Here is a 20535-nt window from a genome sequence, read left to right as displayed (position 1 = left end):
TTTTTAATTTTTTGAGGAGCCTCCCTACTGGTTTCCATAACGGCTGTGTTAATTTATATTCCCACCCATCATGTGGAAGAGTTCCCTCTGTTCCACGTCCTCACCAATACTTGTTATATAGTGTCTTTTTGATAGTAGCCTTTCTAACTGGAGTGAGGTGGTATCTCATGGTGGTTTTGATTTGCATTTCCCTGATATTGAGTGATGCTGAACATTTTTTCATATACCTCCTGGCCATTTGTATATCTTCTTTAGAGAACTGTGCTGCTTTTAGTGCACATTTTGAGTTATATCAATAGGTACCCTGTAGTCCTTGAAAGGCTATGAAATTTCTAAAGGTGATTAATTTAGAAGTAGAAATCAGGAAAGGCGTTTTTTTCCTCTGCACACCCTGTCTAAATATGACAAGAAATTGGGGTTTTAACAAATATAAATGAGATATATTAAATATATTCAGTAAATCTGTTAATCAAGCATCTACTATGTACCAGCTACTTTTCTAGTCACTGTTACAGCAGTGAAGACGTAAAATAACATCTCCATTCTCCTAAAGCTGTCACTCTAGTAGGAATAAACAACACAAATACATATATTAATGTGTCAGATGGCAGAGGCTTCAATGAAACATAAATTACAGAGAGGGGCAGGCATGTTGCTATTTTAGATAAGGTGGTGAGTAGACTCTGGTGACATTTTAAGCAGGGAGTTGCAGGAAATAAGGGAGTCTGCCCTGAAGCTAGCTGAGGAAGGAGGGGCAGGGAGCCTGTCCCGGAGAGGAAGCATATCATTTGCAAAAGGCTTCTGAGCAACACTTGGGCAATAGCTAAGAGGCCACAGCGGCTGGAGCTAAACTTGGAGGATGGGGATAGGAGAGGGCTCAGGTCACATATGGTCTTTCAGGCCTCGGGGAGGAGAATTTAGATTTACTCTAAGTGGCATGGAAAATCATTGGAGAATTTTGACCTAATTTGCATTATTAATAGAAGGATCAGCCTGTTTGTATAGGAAATAGTCTATAAAGAGGCAAAGGTGGAAGCCAAGAAACCACATAGGACACATTTGCAGTCACACAGCCAAGAGGTGATGGTGGCTTAGACGTGAGATGGTGGTGGCGGGAAGTAGATCCTGGATGCATTTTGAAGGTAGAACTGACAGCATTTGCTGACAGATTGTGTGTGGGGTGTGAGGAGCCAAGAAATGCCAAAGGTTTGGAACCCTAACATTTATTGAGACGAAGAAGACTTGGAGGACCAGGTTGGGAGAGAGAGTTAAGATTCAGGAGCTCAGTTTTAGACAGTTTAAGGCTGGGATGCCAACGGCAAATTCAAGTCAGTGGGCAGGAAGGTGACTGGGTATGTGAGGCTGGAGTTCAGGGAAGAGGCTGGAAGCATAAATTTAGGAGTCATTGGCATAGAGAGTGTATTTAAAGCAGGCACAGGACAAGGTCCCAAAAGGGAGTAGATGTAGTTAAGGGAAGAGAAGGCGCTTTTGTATTAAGAGGCTGGGAAGAAAAGCAGGAATCTAAGCAAAAGAAAATGCTTTCATCTCTTGCTACTGTTAATTTTTTCACATGAAAGACACTTATATGCTTTTTTTAAAAGTATTGGTGGAAAGGTTGAGAAATGTCACTTTACTTAGAAAATAATGAAAAAAGGCATCTGCTATCATATTTTCATCTCAGCGTCTGGAGGGTGCCATGACTCAGGCTTGGGCTATGTCGAAGCACATTAAGTTACCTTAAACAATGTTTCTTATCTTTGCATTAAGTTTAGCTTTGCCTCCTAAGTGGTAGTTACTCGCCTGTCACAGTTTACAACTTATGACAGCTTTGCGTCATGATAGGCATCTTTTTTACTGGCTGTTCATTTCCGTTGTCATTAGAATAGTGGAACACTGCGTCGGATGTTACTTCAAAGTTTGGGCTCTTTGAACTTGGTTGAAGAGCTTAGGCACCAGTTCATTAGTGCTTTTACAGATTTCCAAGGAAAGTCTCAAGGGACTGAGAAGATTTAACTGATAGTAAGTACTTCAGCTCATTTTGCTTCTGTCGGTGCTCCAGTTCCCCTGAACTGGGATAAGCAGTCTTTGCCATGGGAGGGAACTTCTCAAGAATCCATTAGGTGATTTATTCTAGGGCCCATTCACTCTAGATTAAGCTCTTCTACTCATACACAAAATAAGGGTGTTACTTGTCTTGTCAAAATCTTATTCGAGGAAATGAGTAATTTCTAACTAAACTTGTCTTTCAGATTCTATTGACAGTAATTTGTTTTTAAACCTTTCTTTCAAGCAGCTGGCTAATCCTAGCACCCATCCTCCTAGAGGTGAAAGCATATTGGTTTTTTAGGGTGTGGGATGTGTATGGGGGTGGAAGTGGAAGTGGGGGTGGTATATTTATAACAAAAGCAAGAAATTTTAGAACTTCGGCCTAACACCATCATTTGACTGAGGAAGACAAGCTTTGGTCACTTTCTCCGGACTAGGGTTAGTTGTTAGCAGAATGTGTACTAGAATGCAGCAGGTGTTCTAAAGTCAAGGGACTTCTTTTTTAATGGACAGACATTATATGATTATTTTTACTGTGAAATATTTGACAGATACAGAAGAATATATGAATATGTGTGAACTGTGAAGCCTGATAATAAAACAATCCCCTGTGGACCTACCACCCACCTTACAACCTAGACCATTACCAACATTGCTGCAGAACCTGGTGTAGCCCACCATGGTGACACGTGTAACCACTTTCCTAAGATTATTCGTATTGATGGGTGCATCTGTATTTATTTTTTTCACTGCTGCATAATATTCACTGTATATTTCATTGTGGAATATACCCTATCAGAACCCAATATGTTATTATGAAGATTTTCAAACATGCAGAAAAGTAGGAAGAGTAGTTCAGTGAACACCAACGTACCATTGACTTTGACCCAGTAATTGTTAACATTTTGCCATATTTGTATTATCTTTTCTCTGAGCCCTTGAATGTACCTTGCAGATACCACGACCCTTCATTCCATATAGGATTCGGCCTGAATCTCTTTATAATGACATTCTCCTGTATAACTGTCATGATTACACCTGAGAAAATTTACAAGGTATCCATATTAATATCTGTTCTATAGCCCGTCACCAAATTTTCCCAATTGCTTCAGGAATGTCTTTTATAGATTTGCATGTTCAAATCAGGATCCAATCAAGGTTCATAGAAATGCATTTGATTGTTCTGTCTCTTTAGGTCTGTTTTTAAAAATCTCTAAAATACCCCATCTTTGTTTCCCATGCCACTCACTTTTAAACAGATTTAGGCCAGCTGTCTTAGAGAATGTGCCACATTCTAGATTTGTCTGAGTGTTCCCTCATGCTATTATTTAGCTTGTTCTACTTCCTATGTACTAGGGCTTAAGTTTCGAGGTATGGTTAGGTTCAGGCCGAACAGTTTTGGCAAGGATACTTCATACAGGTAGTGACATATATATATATATATATATATATATATATATATATATATATATATATTTTTTTTTTTTTTTTTTTTTTTTTGAGACAGAGTTTCGCTCTTGTTACCCAGGCTGGAGTGCAATGGCGCGATCTCGGCTCACCGCAACCTCCGCCTCCTGGGTTCAGGCAATTCTCCTGCCTCAGCCTCCGGAGTAGCTGGGATTACAGGCACGTGCCACCATGCCCAGCTAATTTTTTGCACCTTTAGTAGAGACGGGGTTTCACCATGTTGACCAGGATGGTCTCGATCTCTTGACCTCGTGATCCACCCGCCTCAGCCTCCCAAAGTGCTGGGATTACAGTATATTTATGTTGCATCACATCAGGGGTCATGTGCTAGCTTGCCCATTAACAATACCAAGTTTGATTGTTTGGTTAAAGTGGCACCTCCTCCACCTTTCCGTTGTAAATGTACATTTTCCCCTTTGACATTCACAACCCCCTCTCTTGTGAATAACCTCAAAGTCGGTACATTCATATTTAATTTTTCAAGTATCCAGTTGGTTTCTGTAAATGGCCAATATTCATGTACAGCCATGTCTAGGGAATAAAATTTAAGATCCATCTGGAAGTGCTGTTTTTGGTTTAAGAACAAGTGAACAAGGTAAGACTGATTTTTCTTGTGCGACTCAAAGGGTATTTCTAAAACAGTAATTACACAAATATTTTAATAAACATATAGATGGCCATTTACTTTAACAACATTCATTTGTAAGTATACATTTGTTTAAAAAAATAAGCTTGGATTTCATAGTCATACTGTTTGTTAAGTACTACTATAAAGTTGTACTTTTTAATCTATATTGGCAAAAGCTCATTATCTAAGTGCATGGGAAAATAAAAGATTACCTTTCGAAACTGAAATAACATTGCCTGGAGATACTTTCCCCCTCTCCTGATGGCCTTGTAAATAATATATCTTGTTGGAACAGAATTTAGAAAAAATGAATCATACCCTGTATATGAGTTTTCAGATTCCAAAGTCCACCCACCATTTATAAATGTCTGTTTGAATTACCTAGCAGGCCTTCAGCACTCATTGACTCGGGAAGAACTTTCAGAGCAGCAGTCTTTTCAAATGCATTCATTTATGTGTTCAGTTTTTTGACAAATTCCCCTCTCCCCAGAACGACTTTCCTTCCATAAATGTTATGCAACTAAACCACACGCTTCACCAACAGTGAAATGTTTAGTATCAGATGAATAAATCCCCTTTGAACTCAAGCTGTAGAAGGAAAGACTTAATGAAAAGGGTACTTCGGTCAGGATCATTTCAAAATTTCGGATCACTTGCTCATAAGCCATACATTCAGTTTATGAAGAATTAAGCCTGTTCATTTGTGAAGAAGTCAGACTGGGGACTGCTTGGCTTCTTAGCCTAATATACCGTAATGTGTTTCAGGGCTGCCGTTATCTCATTAGGGAACAAAGTCCATGGGTAGTCTGCCTGTGAGAGCTTTGAGCTCCAAAATACTTGTAATGAATCCTTGGCTGTCATGGTTTAAACATAAGGAAGTGTAAAGTACCCTGTTCTTAGCCTCTGTTTTCCTGTGGTTTAGAAGCATTACGGTGGTATTTAAAAGATAAGCCTCTTTTTTTTTTTTTCCTTAAGTAACTTTTTTTGAAATATAACAGTTGTACAAAAAGGTACATAAACCCGAAATATATAAGCTAAGTGAATTTTCACAAAGCGAATACACAGGCTTAATCATCACTCAGATCAAGAAAAAGAACATTCCCAACATCGCCAACACCCCCTTGATTCTTGGGCCCTCCTAGTCATCCTCACACCCTTTTCCCCAGCAACCATCATCCTGACTTCTAACACTGCAGTTCCGACGTCTTACCCATGTACCACACCTGGCCTCCTGACATTCTTTCATGTGTGTGTTGTCAAATCATCAGCAGGAGTCTTGTTGTAAATCTCTGTATAATTAGAGAGTTTAGAGAAGTTACTGATGTATCCAGGGGAATCTTGAGCAAAAACCATCGCCAAAAATGTACCTTGGGCCAAGATTGGGAAGAAGAAAAAAGCAAAGAGGGAGGTATCAGACCTATTTTTTGGGTAAAGGATTGCATTTAGAGCCACCCTCTTCTTGGCGTGGTGTTCTGGAGAACATAACATGGTCGAGAACCACGGCTGGAACATTTTAGCAAAATTAACCCAATGGGTGACTGTAAGTGATCACCGAGAATTCTGTTTGTTTATAAAGCGGGTACGTTAACCCCTCTCTTAAAGAAAAGTCACTTCTTCAGCATCTTCACCTTCTCGGAACCCTCCCAGGAACCAAGATGTTTACAGAAAGACCTTGTATACTTTAGAGACAGTGCTAACAGGCATGGTTTTCTGGTTTCCTGATTTTTGGCACTTTAGAGGAGGGCGGGGTTGCTGGTTTCCCAACTGAAGTAGAAGCAACAGCTGATAAGCTGATAGAAGGGTGTGGTATTGAAAAGCCATAAAAATCAGAAACAAGAACTCAGAAAGCTTTGCAGCCTGGGAACAAGCAGCCCTACAGACCTTCAGAGCCCCTGAGAACACCACTGTGCATTACCTGATGCTCACAGTGATGATCCTGAGTAACTGTGAAAAGAGTAAACTGTGTTCAGTGAACTCCCTGTAATGAGAAAAACTGCCATTAAAAAAACGATTAGGGCTGGGAGCGATGGTTCACGCCTATAATCCCAGCACTTTGGGAGGCCAAGGCGGGCGGATCACCTGAGGCCAGGAGTTCGATACCAGCCTGACCAGCATGGTGAGACCACCCCCACTCCGCGGCTACTGAAAAAAAAAATGCAAAAATTAGGCGGTGTGGTGTGTGCCTGTACTCCTATCTACTTGGGAGGACGAGGCAGGAGAATCACTTGAATCAGGAGGTGGAGGTTGCAGTGAGGCGAGAGCAAGCCATAGCACTCCAGCCTGGGTGACAGAGCAAGGCTCCATCTCAAAAAAAAAAAATTGATTAGGAACCTGGTTCTGGAGTTGGCTTGAATCATTCCAGCCTTTCATACTTATAGCTGTGTGTGGCTCTAGGTAACTCACATAACTTTCTCTATAAAATGGGGACAATGGTATCCCTTCTTCATAGCATTGCTGTGAGGATTAGACGATATTCTGGGTGGTATTCCTTGTAAGCTCTAGGGAGATGTTAGCTGTTACTAATGTTTGACACTATGACAAATGATTAGGTGAAACTTAGGAGCAATTAAGATAAATTAAAATAAGGGGACAAAGCCAGCCAAGGAGAAGAGTAAAAGATCAAGAAGAGGAGCATATAATGGCTTTATTTTTCCTTGAGTCTAGTATGATTCTAACACCTAAGTGCAGCCATTCACTGCGTGGGTCCGTATCCTCTCCTGTTCTTTTCCTCTCATCCTGGGTACCAGACAGAAGGAAAAACTGAAATGATGAGTCGGCTCCCTTTCTTTCCTTCCATGGTGGCTCTTTAGGTGGCTGATTTATGAAGAACCTGGATTTCAGGGTGTCCCTTTCATCCTGGAACCTGGTGAATACCCTGACTTGTCCTTCTGGGATACAGAAGCAGCGTACATTGGATCCATGCGGCCTCTGAAAATGGTAAAAATTAAATCCAAATGTTCTTGCAGTGATTCTTTGTCAGCTTGACATGGATAATTCACAGGGTATGACTTGGAAGCAATAAAGCTGACTTTTAACGAACAAATTTGTAGTAGGTTGGACCTATTGCTCAATAGAAATAATGGAAATAGTAACTTGCTAGATGCTGCAGATTAAAAAAAAAAAAAAAAAAAAAAAAAAAAAAAAAAGCAGGTAAGATTATGCCCTTTGCCTTTACGGCATTCTCAGCCTTGCAGAGCTGCAGATGGTTGCACAAAGCTTCAGCCCAGTGTAGGTGTAATGAGTCAGGAAAGCGAAGAATTAAACACTGGTGGTAAAACAGGACAAAGGATACATACAATTTCAAATTGTGGGTGAAGTGACAGAAAAGGGGGATAATTAGGAATGCGTCATGCTAAATTAAGTTTGGCCTTTACAAATCAGTAGCATGATTTTTAGATGGAGCTGTTGGGGAATGCACTGCACAAGCCATGGTGCAGCCTGAGAGAGAGCAGGGCACGCTGAGAGCTGGCTCGGCTGCCGTGAGACGAGGCTGCTCTGCGTGGCAGCTTGGGAGTTGCTGGGACTAGACCAAATGAGTGTTGTCCTCCCAGGTATCTGCTGTGGAAGGAGCCTTTGATTCCTCCGCCTTGTCCCCATGTCTTGCGTTGTTCTTTGTCTCTTCCGCTAGCCTGAGAGCTTTGGGAGGAAGCAGGCCACATCTGTCTTGTCCCCAGTGCTGAGTGCAGCGTATGTAGCAGCATAGCAAGGGTTCCCTAAATACCCGCAGTGAGAGTGAGGCTCCCGTTACAGACATGTTTTTGAAGCTGCACTTTGCAGTTGTCTTCTCAGCCAGTTTGAGACAAATTAGAAAAGAAGGCAATATTTTTGTTTTTGTTTTTTGTTGTACTTCAGGTTCTGGGTACATGTGCGGATCATGCAGGATTGTCGCATAGGTACACACATGGCAATGTGGTTTGTGCTGCCTCCATCCTCTCGTCACCTACATCTGGCATTTCTCCCCATGTTATCCCTCCCTGACCTCCCCACCCCCTGCTGTTCCTCCCTTGCCCCCCACCAACAGACCCCAGTGTGTGATGCTCCCCTCCCTGTGTCCATGTGTTCTCATTGTTCAGCACCCACCTATGAGTGAGAACATGCGCTGTTTCATTTTTTGTTCTTGTGTCAGTTTGCTGAGAATGATGGTTTCTGGGTTCATCCATATCCCTACAAAGGACACGAACTCATCATTTTTTATGGCTGCATAATATTCCATGGTGTATATGTGCCACATTTTCCTTGTTTTTTTATTTTTTTAATCTTAATTTTACCCCTCCTGCCAAAGTATTTGGTTTAAATATCTGAATGTTTGCTGGTCTTAATGCACATGATTTGGGCTTTTTTTTTTTTTTTTTTCCTAAAATTAAACTCACTTTCAAAGAACCAAATTTTGCTAGTTTTGTGAATGTGTGAAAGAATTCATCTTTGTAATGATGATGAAAAATCTCCAAAGTCTATGGTTTTCCAACAGGATTACTTTTGAAAAGGTCATGTGCTTGGTTGTATAATCTCTGGTTTGCTGATAATATCAGCCACATTCCTTTTTTTTTTTTTCTTGTTGTTGTTTTTTTTTTTCATAGAAGATAAAGAAATCAACACGTTCTTTTATCATTACCATTCATTTGGTGCCTTTGAGCATCTATGGCAGTACTTTTTTTAAAAGCTATTAAGATATATTAATTTAAAAAATCCAACTTTCCCTTTGCTGATTTAAACTCTTGACCTATTTAATATTTTTGTGCAATATCTTTTTAATGTAATATCATTTCTCTGATTTTAGTGAGATCTTTTGTTTTTAAAAAGCTTTTCATTTTATAACAACCCCCCATAGACTCATCCTTTGGGATGTTTTAAATTTGATTTAACAGTTTATCTAGGGCCGGGCGTGGTGGCTCAAGCCTGTAATCCCAGCACTTTGGGAGGCCGAGGCGGGTGGATCACAAGGTCAAGAGATCGAGACCATCCTGGTCAACACGGTGAAACCCCGTCTCTACTAAAAATACAAAAAATTAGCTGGGCATGGTGGTGTGTGCCTGTAATCCCAGCTACTCAGGAGGCTGAGGCAGGAGAATTGCTTGAACCCAGGAGGCGGAGGTTGCGGTGAGCCAAGATCGCGCCATTGCACTCCAACCTGGGTAACTAGAGCGAAACTCCGTCTCAAAAAACAAAAAACAAAAAACAAAAAAAAAAAAACCAGTTTATCTAATTATTCCATGAGTCCTCCGGAGCTTATTATGTGAACTTCAACACATAATAGTTTCATAAGCCCTGGCTGCAAAATCAGATACCTCCAGGGGCCAGGCAGCAGATACAAATGGCTGAGAGTTGAAGCAAAGGAAATGGTGGGGACAGCAAAGCTGGGCCTGGGCCAGGCTGAAGGATGAGCTCAGCGCAGGATTGTTAACCTGGGTCCAGAGATGTCAGCTCTTACAACTGTTTTTATAAGAGAAGTATGGATTTTTATGAGAAATTTTCCAAGTTAAAAATAAAAAAACTTACTAGGTCAAAAAACACTCCTACAATGCAGATGAGCTTATAGACAGCCTGTGCGAGGCTCCGCTCTAGCCCGCCTTCGTCGTGTCTTCATCTGTGTTGTTGGTAATTTTAGAACTATCTCATGTGAATTAAAACAAACTGGAACATGGTCACACTGAAATTCAATGGCTTAAGATAAACTGCTGTGGCTAATATAAAATGGTAATGTATCAGTGAAAAACCATTTTTCTTATTATGTTATTGCTCTTTGCAGGGTGGCCGTAAAGTTGAATTCCCTACAGATCCAAAGGTAAAAAAGGATATTAAATATGTAAACATATACACTCATATATATACTTAATGTTATTTCCACTCCATCTCTCTGAAGATATTGCTTGTGTGACTTCTCGTATTCAACCTCTATCACACACAGATGCAGCCCAAGGAAGTTACCAACTTACACGTGCCATCCTTCAGGCTGGAAGATAATACTAATGGCATAGGTTATTGCTAAGAGTACATTTAGCCATGGCTCGACAGTGCCAGGCGCTGTGGCTCAAGCTTGTAATCCCAGCACTTTGGGAGGCCGAGGCGGGTGGATCACGAGGTCAAGAGATCGAGACCATCCTGGTCAACATGGTGAAACCCCGTCTCTACTAAAAATACAAAAAATTAGCTGGGCATGGTGGCGCGTGCCTGTAATCCCAGCTACTCAGGAGGCTGAGGCAGGAGAATTGCCTGAACCCAGGAGGCGGAGGTTGCGGTGAGCCGAGATCGCGCCATTGCACTCCAACCTGGGTAACAAGAGCGAAACTCCGTCTCAAAAAAAAAAAAAAAAAAAACAATTTGCAGTTGTATTTACTAATTGCAGGGCTTGTTGCTGCTTGCCAGTTAGCCAGGAAAAAACCTTTCAAGACAAGCTCTCCCTACTCCAAAATACCCTTTCTATTCTTCCCAATTCCCACATCGATGCCACACACTATATATTTTTTCATTTTTAACACTACTTTAGAATCCTCTGGTTCCTTCTATCTGGTTCTAAATATCAGATATATATATATATATATAATATGCTGTAGATGTGTGCGTATATATACACAAAACCAATTAATTTAAAACTGTTTTGAACCGTGATTTTGAGCTATACCACATTAGGAAAAGAAAAAAGCCTTTTTATTTTTCTTTTTACTATCTTATCAGATGCCATCACTTAGTTACTGGTTTTTTTTGGAGACCAGGACTTGCTTCCTCACCCAGGCTGGAGTACAGTGGCACCATCATGGCTGACTGTAGCCTTGATTTCTCCGGCTCAAACCATCCTCTTGCCTCGTCTCCTGAATAGCTGGGATTATAGACATGTACCACCACACCCAGCTTTTTCTCTTTTTTTTTTTTGAGACGGAGTTTTGCTCTTGTTACCCAGGCTGGAGTGCAATGGCGCGATCTCGGCTCACCGCAACCTCCGCCTCCTTGGTTCAGGCAATTCTCCTGCCTCAGCCTCCTGAGTAGCTGGGATTACAGGCATGTGCCACCATGCCCAGCTAATTTTTTTTTTTTTTTGTATTTTTAGTAGAGACGGGGTTTCACCGTGTTGACCAGGATGGTCTCGATCTCTCGACCTCGTGATCCACCCGCCTCGGCCTCCCAAAGTGCTGGGATTACAGGCTTGAGCCACCGCGCCCGGCCAGCTTTTTCTCTTTTTATCAGAGACGAGGTTTCGCTATGTTGCCCAGGTTGGTCTCAAACTCCTGAGCTCAAGTGATCCTCCTGCCTTGGCCTCCCAAAGTGCTGGAATTACAAGTGTGAGCCACTGTGCCTGGCCTAGTTAATTGTTTAAAATATGATTAGAACATTTTGTTTTGTTTTTTAGAGACAGAGTCTCACTCTGTTACCCAGGCTGGAGTGCAGTGACATGATCTTGGTTCACTTAACCCTTCGCCTCCTGGATTCAAGTGGTTCTCCTGCTTTAGCCTCCTGAGTAGCTGAGATTATAGGCGTGCACCACGCCCAGCTAATTTCTGTATTTTTAGTAGAGATGGGGTTTCACCACATTGGCCAGGCTGGTCTCGAACTCCTGATCTCAACTGATCCACCTGCCTCAGCCTCCCAAAGTGCTGGGATTATAGACATGAGCCACCACGCCTGGCCAGAAAATTTTAATTTATGTTTCAGGACTTAGTGACATTAAATGACGTATTTAATGTTAAACTCTTGGGATACTTCTTACAAATTACTGGTATACCTCATTTCTTTTATAGGTAGTTATTTATGAAAAGCCTTTCTTTGAAGGAAAATGTGTGGAACTAGAAACAGAAATGTGTAGTTTTGTCATGGAAGGAGGTGAAACAGAAGAGGCGACTGGAGGCGATCATTTGCCGTTTACGTCAGTGGGGTCTATGAAAGTTCTAAGAGGCATGTAAGTATATGGGTGACTTGTTAGGATTTCTCTCTCTCTCTCTCTTTTTTTTTCTTCCTAAATATTAAGTAATAAATGTGTCCTTTCCCCCCTAAAAACAACATTTCTGATTCTAGAGTATGGTGAATTTTGACAGTCATGTCCGTGTTCTCCTCAGCCTATAGTGACTGGATTTAAGAAAGCAGTTTGAGGCCAGGCACAGTGGCTCATGCCTGTAATCTCAGCCCTTTGGGAGGCCAGGGTGGGCAGATCACCTGAGGTTGGGAGTTCAAGACCAGCCTGACCAATATGGAGAAACACTGTCTCTACTAAAAATACAAAATTAGCTGGGTGTGATAGTGCATGCCTGTAATCCCAGTTACTCGGGAGGCTGAGGCAGGAGAATTGCTTGAACCCGGGAGTTGGAGGTTGCAGTGAGCTGCATTCCAGCCTGGGCAACAGAGTGAGACTCTGTCTCATAAAAAAAAAAAAAGAAGAAAAAAAAAAAAGCAGTTTGAGGGACCAGTGTGGGAATCAGTCCACCAAGCAAGGCTGATACATTGGCCTGTTCAAATTGATTAAATCTAAAACCTTGCTTATTAGCATTATGTTCCAAGCTATTGAGTGGTTTGATAGTTCACTTTCTAATTTTTATGTTTTTGAATTTTATAAATCTTACACAATTCCCATAGAAGTGTACACTAAAATTGCTCTTGTAAGTTGCCAACTATTCACAATATTTTTCTTCCTATTTGAAGTGAGTTTATCCAGTTTTACTTGCTGAGGTTTTGAGTCAGTCCTTATTAAACACACACACACATAACACACCACCCACACACACACACTCCCCTTCCCTCCTTTATACAACTCTGATATATGTCCCTTGAGTTATTTTCTTGGGGCCATTCTGTTATTCTAAATTTTGGAGAATTCCAATGAAAATGCAGAAGTTCATGTCTAGCTTTATAACTATTTGTATTTTTCAATGAAATGGATATGTACCTCGAAAACATTTTAACGTGTCTGAAAATTACTACTCAACATGTTCTTTGTGTTGTAGTTGGGTTGCGTATGAGAAGCCTGGATTTACAGGTCATCAGTATCTGCTAGAAGAAGGAGAATACCGGGACTGGAAAGACTGGGGAGGTTACAATGGAGAGCTTCAGTCTTTGCGACCTATATTAAGTGTAAGTTAATGAAAAGCTAATGGCTAATTCTTGGTCTTCTTTAGATAATAAATGGCTAGGCTTTGAATTTTTAATTTTTTTTCTCAATAGGATTTTTCAAATGCTCACATGATAATGTACAGTGAAAAAAACTTTGGATCCAAAGGTTCCAGTATTGATGTATTGGGAATTGTTGCTAATTTAAAGGAGACTGGATATGGAGTGAAGACACAGTCCATTAATGTACTGAGTGGAGTGTAAGTGAAATGATCCAAATGGAATTTTAAACATGGTTTTGCCTTGGCTTGTGTTAAAGCGGTAAGAGTCTAGGACAGAGTAGGCACTCAATACACAAATATCTCAACAGCTTAACATTACATCAGTCATTTAATAGTTGTCGCATGATATTTTCGTTAACTCTCTTTAAAACTCTTTCTCACACCGTCTCTTCATTTTATGTGTAATATAACGTTTGGAGTAGGCTTTTGGGTATTCTGATAGAAATCTACAGATCTACTTCTCTTGTCATTCTGCATAGAAATATCATGAATTTTTTAAATGAGGATAATCAAATAATAATAGTAATCTAACATAAACCTGAGGCTGGGTCAAAGCCCCATTAGATTTTCCTGTGGTCCTACACCTGTTCCAGTATATTTCTTCTCTATTAGTTTGACATAAAAATAATTGTTCAGTGTACTTGAAGTTAGCAGTTGACTGTTTTATTAGTGGTAAAGCAAGTTTTTATTGAAAGATGTTTAATCAAGATTCTTTGGGATGAAAGTGACTGCAAGCCAAGCTAAATTGGCTTAAGGGCTGAAAATGGAACTTACTGGTTTCAGTAACTAAAAAGTCCTGGAGAAGATTTTGCTTCAGGCATGGCTGGATGCAGGGGATCAAACACTGTCATCAGAACCTGGTCTCTGTGTCTTGACTGGGCTTTTTTCTGGGTTGACTTGACTTTAGGTAGGCCTTTTGCATCTGCTGGCCTATGGCCACATCTAGTTTCTATTCTTTTTTTTTTTTTTTGAGGTGGAGTTTTACTCTTTCACCCAGGCTGGAGTACAGTGTTGACATCTCGGCTCACTGCAACCACCACCTCCCAGGTTCAAGCAATTCTCCTGCTTCAACTGCACAAGTAGCTGGGACTACAGATATGCACCACGCCTGGCTAATTTTTGTATTTATTTTTTAGAGACAGGGTTTTGCCATGTTGCCCAGGCTGGTCTCAAACTCCTGAGCTCGAGTGATCTACTCGCCTCAGCCTCTCCAAGTGCTGGGATTACAGGCATGAGCCACCATGCCTGGCCACAGGTCATTTCTTGCAGTGGAAAGAGCTCTTTTTCTCACAAGTTGGATGTGTGACTTTGCTTTCCTAGGCTTGGGTCATGTGTACATGCCTGAACCAATCAGTGTAGCCACGGAGATGGCTGTGTGTGGGTTATGTGTCCATCTCTAGAGCTGAAATGTAGGGTCTATCCCATAGGAGCCACTTAGATATGACTGGGGTTGGTGGTTACCCAGGAATATCAGAAAGAGTGGGGAGATAGATCCAGATGGGCAAAAACAGCAGATGGCTGTTATAAGGAGTCACATAATTATTTTTATAATCCAGACTAATGTCTATTCTAATTTGCTGTGAGAGTATGTTTAAATAGGTATATGAAATAATGTAGCATTGGTTATGGTGAAAGTTTTGGTGTTAGGTTTTCATTGTCATAGTGACATAGACTATTTGAATCATCCTAGTCTCAACTCTGTTGTGTCTCATGGGGCCTCCCACAATAGCCCTGGATATTTGAATTACGTGTACAATGTAATAAAAGTTGATGAACGTGCTTAACTTTTACTCTTAGTAAATGGAGTAAAAAACAAAAAAAAAAAACCTTGTTCACCAAATTCTTGTCTAGGCTGTTGCATGTGGTGCCATTTTGGCAGATTATCAGTGATTTCTGGGTCTTCCATTCTTAGTGGGAAATGCCTACTATTGGGTCCTATTCTGGAACCCTAACATTTTAGAATCAGTAGCCTGTTTGTAAAAGCTGGAAGTCAGCTGAAATACATGGTGCAAGTCACTTAAAATAGTGCTGGGGCTCAGCAGTATTTTAGATCGCCTTTAAAGCTAATTATTTAGGAGGAAAACATAGTGACCAACTCAGTCTGGTCAAACAGCTGTACATTTTGATACTCACGAGATGTGTTGGTTCTATTAGTCAGAGCCCAGTCATCCACCCTGGGAGAGGAGGCAAAAGGATGCTGGGTTGAATTCCTTTAGGCATTTGTAGGTGATGCTGTTAACACAGGTAGAGTTACTGTGCTTTGAACCAATCTCCTTTCCTTTTTACCCAGGCCTTGCTTACTTGAAATCAGTTTCCGTTCTAAAGTGCTGCTATTATGTTTCCATTTTTAGCCATTTCTAATTACATTTCCTGGCTTGGGCTTTTTTTTTTTTTGACTATAGCAGTTAAGTTTTGGTAGAAGGGGGAAGTTGAAGGGAGGTACATACACATACATGGACACACACACGTGCGCGCGGGCGCACACACACACACACACACACACACAAACTTCCTTTTAAACTCTGCATGTGGAATGACTTTTGTATTTACCAGGGCCAGCTGCTTCCTCATATTTCATTCAATTTGTCATTTGACAAGTATTTATTGAGGTCTATTATGTGCAAAGCATTGTATGATGTCCTCAAAGAAGTTACAGTATTTATTTAAAACATAATTATTGCTACAAAAGAGGTGGAGATTAAATGCTCTGGAATCCACAGCAGAGGGTAATTTCCAGTCTGGACACAGGGGAGGAAGACTGTGGAGGAGGCAGCATTGCAGATAGGCCTGAGGGATAGAGCATAGGAAGGCTGAGATGCGCCAACATGGTGGAGGAAGACTACCTATTCCCTTTTCACAGTTTCAAAGGAAAATTATTGTATTTTAGTGGCTTTATTTTTATTGGTAATAGAGTATTTTAGCTTGCTTCTTTATTTCTTAGCATGGCACGCAATGTCAGGGAAAAACTCTTTCTGAAGTTCTTGTTCTGTGAAGGTATCTCCCAGCAGGCTCACCATCACATGGGTAATAAACCCCCTGGGTAGTAAACTCATCATTAGCCCTGAAACAGAGAATAGCCTTCAGGAAGGATGCCCATGAAACCAACAACCGAGGTTTTCAGGTTTTGATTTCTTACTGGAAATGTTGAAAGAAACTCTCTGCTTATCAGCGTCTCGTTCTATGCTATATTCTTGCTCAAATCGTGGAAACTGGGCTAGTTTTTTAAAACTAGGAGCAAAATGGAATATTTCTAGTGTTCAGATAAAAACAAAAAGTGTTGCTGTTGTAAATTTGTGTTCCTTCAGCCTTCCACAGAAGGGCAGGTTTACCCAGCTGCCCTTACCTTCTGAGCAATTATTCCACCAGGCTGGGACCTGCTGGTACTTGTACATGCCTTTCCCCCATCTCCTCACCAGTCTTTAAACAGAGGAGTGTTGATTCATGTGTATGGAATACACCTGGACAAGGACAGTGAGGGATTTTCTGAAGAGCCTCAAGTGGAAGCTGTAAGCAGACTCGGATCACGGAGCAGAGAATCTCAGATCTGGGTTTTGCGGTTTCTCCCCTCCTCCACTCCCCGCCGTATTCACGGGTGATTCATCAGGCATCTCGGAGGGAAAACAACACTACTGTCAGTTCAAGTAACATCTTAATAAATTGTTTTCTGGCTTCAGCGAATTAGAGATAGGCTTAGCTGCGTGTTGGGTATTCACTTACAAGTAGTTGAATTTTACGGGAAAATACGGTACCCATATGTCTTAGTAAAAAGATAAAGAGTATTGGCTAAAGCTGCTTCCAGGGCTTGCTCCGTTGCTGCCTTCTCTCCTTGGCATTCAGTCTCCCTCCTCACTGTCTTCTTTCCCTCCAAACCTTGAAGCTAAACAGAAAGGCTTTTATCCCTCTGATTTCTAACTTGTTACAGACCCGGAGCCCTGCTAAGAACACTTTTTCCCTTGTGGCTCTTCTTCTCTAATTGTTCATTGTTTTTTTTTTAAGTCCTAGTTTTTGTAAAGTAGATTTTCTTGATGTGCAGACGCTCCTTCCCCATAGCAGTGCTCCCTGCTCTGGCTCTGCTTTTGCTTCCCTTCATGCTGAGGGTAAAGCCTAAGACCCTGCGGGTGGAGGCAGCACGGCTGAGTACAGCACCACCGGGGCAGCCCGGGGACCTTGGCGCACTCCCTTACTTACACTTGAAAACACAAATTCCCGCCGGGCGCGGTGGCTCACGCCTGTAATCTCAGCACTTTGGGAGGCCGAGGCGGGTGGATCACGAGGTCAAGAGATCGAGACCATCCTGGTCAACATGGTGAAACCCCGTCTCTACTAAAAATACAAAAAGTTAGCTGGGCATGGTGGCGCGTGCCTGTAATCCCAGCTACTCGGAGGCTGAGGCAGGAGAATTGCCTGAACCCAGGAGGCGGAGGTTGCGGTGAGCCGAGATCACGCCATTGCACTCCAGCCTGGGTAACAAGAGCGAAACCCTGTCTCAAAAAAAAAAAAAAAAAGAAAGAAAGAAAATACAAATTTTCAGCCAGGCGCAGTGGCTCACGCCTGTAATCCCAGCACTTTGGGAGGCCAAGGCAGGTGGATCACGAGGTCAAGAGATCAAGACCATCCTGGCCAACATGGTGAAACCCCGTCTCTAATAAAGATGCAAAAATTTGGTGGGCGTGGTGGCACGCACCTGTAGTCCCAGCTACTCGGAGACTGAGGCAAGAGAATTGCTTGAACCTGGGAGGTGGAGGTTGCAGTATACTGAGATCCCACCATTGCACTCCAGCCTGGTGACAGACCAAGACTCCCATCTCAAAACACAAAACAAAACAAACAAAATGAACTTTCACAAAGGTTAAGTGACTTCTTCAAAGTTATCTGAAAGTTAATGTCATGGCTGCAGGTAGAGCCAAGTCTCCTATCTCTTCACCTCTCAATGATCATGAATAGGTTTTTAGGCCAGGTATGCTGGCTTAAGCCTGTAATCCTAGCACTTTAGGAGGTAGAGGTGGGCAGGTCACTTGAAGTCAGAGGTTTGAGACCAGCCTGGCCAACATGGTGAAATCCTGACTCTACTAAAAAAATAATAATAATAAGTAATAATTTTTTTTAAAAAAGTTTTAAAAATTGCTAGCGAGGTTCTGAAATCGGGGTTCGGATGATAGGGGGCTTATTTCCTGAAGGACTGAGTGGTGCTTACAGCAGCTTCTCCATTTGGATGGCCGGGGGTGAGTGCACAGATGTTGGCTGTCATAGCTACTTCTCACTGAAGACTTTTATAGTGTTCTTTTTCTCCTTGATGGCTGTCCATATTCTAATAATGACTATACTTTCATTTTCGTTGAAATCAGCTCTTTGGATAGTAAGGGAACTTTACAGGGCACATGGCAGTTTGGGTCACAGAGCAAGGAGAGCCTAGTGAGCCTCAAGACAGGCAGGTTCACGCGTGTTCTGGCTGATAGTTGATTGTGTCACCCTGGACAGGTCATTCCCCATTCAAAACAAATACCAACAAATAATTCCATGTGATGCTTCTTACCCAAATGTGAACTTTGGAGGACAGGGATTTGTCATTTTCATTGTTGTGTATTTAGTGCCAGTCTAGTTCCTGGCACCTGGTAAATGAATTCACTTCCCTGTGTCTTAGGTTTTTCCCATCTGTAAAATGGGAACACCAGTACCTCCCTAGAAGATTAAATGTGATAACAGATGTAGAAACATTTTGCAAAGTTCTGATCACTCTAATAGTATCTGAAAGATGTTATTCCTTTACGCTGAGAGGATCATGACAGTGATGAATTAATTGAGGAGATACTTAATGTCTTTAACAGTATTAAGTATCTCTTTAATATAACAGAACTGAAAAAACCTTTTCCCGTCGAAGACTTTATCTTTGGATAGGAAATAGCATGATTAAATTGGTTTTGTTGATTTCGCTTCTGGGTGTAGATCACTTAAAAGGGAAAGAAAAATTTCCAAAAGAGATTTACTTTTAGTATTTCTGTGAGTTTGTTCAATTTTGTTTATTACATATTTATGTGATGTTGGAAACACTGTTTGAAACAATATTTTAGTTCAGTTCTGCATTTTTTAAAAGCATTTCTTGGCCGGGCGCGGTGGCTCAAGCTTGTAATCCCAGCACTTTGGGAGGCCGAGGCGGGTGGATCACGAGGTCGAGAGATCGAGACCATCCTGGTCAACATAGTGAAACCCCGTCTCTACTAAAAATACAAAAAATTAGCTGGGCATGGTGGCACGTGCCTGTAATCCCAGCTACTCAGGAGGCTGAGGCAGGAGAATTGCCTGAACCCAGGAGGTGGAGGTTGCGGTGAACCGAGCCGAGATCGCGCCATTGCACTCCAGCCTGGGTAACAAGAGCGAAACTCCGTCTCAAAAAAAAAAAATAAATAAAAATAAAAATAAAAAAAAAAAGCATTTCTTCTGTTAACTTCTTTTTCAGTGTGGTTTGTTGTGTAACAGACACTGCTTCCCAAGATCTTGCTGCAAAAGTATTTTAAGGTTGACAATGAAAGGATTTCTGGATTATTAGAAGAACTAGGTTCTTCTTGAAAGTCCTGTTGTTTTTGTTGTTGTTTCCTTAGAACACTTAGGAAAACAGCACACCTTTGTAGCTTTCTCAAGGAACAGGATTTGGTAAGCGAGAGCAACAAACAGTTCATGTCAGGATACTGCTAGGCTTGCCATTTCTTTCACCTTAAATTGTTTTTTCAACTTTTATTTTAGATTCAGGGGGTACACGTGCAGGTTTGTGTCATGGGCATATTGCATTATTTCCTGAAGTTTGGGGTACGGTTGAATCTGTCACCCCAGTAGTGAGCACAGTATGCAACAGGTGGTTTTTCAAATCCCCCTCCCTCCCGCCCCCTTCTGTAGTTCCCAGTTCCTATTTTTTTTTTATCTTTATGTCCATGCATAACCAAGGCTTAGCTCCCACTTATGAGCAAGAACATGCTCGTAAGTATATGTTCTTGCTCATAAGTATTTGGCATTTGGTTTTCTGTTTGTGTTAAGTCGCTTAGGATAGTGGCCGGCTGTATTCAGGTTGCTGCAAAGGACTTGATTTCATTTTTTGTGTGTGTGGCTGTATAGTATTCCATGGTTTATATGTACCACATTTTCTTTATCCAATGCACCATTAATTGATGAGCACCTAGGTTGATTCCACCCCTTGCTATTGTGAAGAGTGCAGGAGTAAACAATACATGTGTGAGTGTCTTTTTGGTAGAATGATTTGTTTTCCCCGGGTAGATACCCAGTAATGGGATTGCTGGGCCCAATAGTAGTTCT

The 20535-nt window shown here is 41.5% G+C and overlaps 1 protein-coding gene across 2 annotated transcripts in view; it reads left to right on the top strand.

Moving 5' to 3' along the window:
* The window catches only part of CRYBG1 (crystallin beta-gamma domain containing 1), a 228316-nt gene that overhangs the window by 189242 nt on the left and 18539 nt on the right, over window positions 1-20535 (top strand). For both annotated transcript variants that reach the window (XM_074397654.1, XM_039466223.2), the window contains 5 exons: window positions 6952-7078; window positions 9888-9923; window positions 11872-12029; window positions 13069-13195; window positions 13286-13431. In XM_074397654.1, coding sequence (XP_074253755.1) covers window positions 6952-7078; window positions 9888-9923; window positions 11872-12029; window positions 13069-13195; window positions 13286-13431 — 594 coding nt within the window. The remainder of the gene's footprint in view (window positions 1-6951; window positions 7079-9887; window positions 9924-11871; window positions 12030-13068; window positions 13196-13285; window positions 13432-20535) is intronic.

This window comes from Saimiri boliviensis, chromosome 4 (genome assembly GCF_048565385.1).
Source record: "Saimiri boliviensis isolate mSaiBol1 chromosome 4, mSaiBol1.pri, whole genome shotgun sequence".
Lineage (NCBI taxonomy): Eukaryota > Metazoa > Chordata > Mammalia > Primates > Cebidae > Saimiri > Saimiri boliviensis.
Note: the sequence above shows the minus strand (reverse complement) of the source record. Positions and strands in the feature narration are given on the sequence as shown.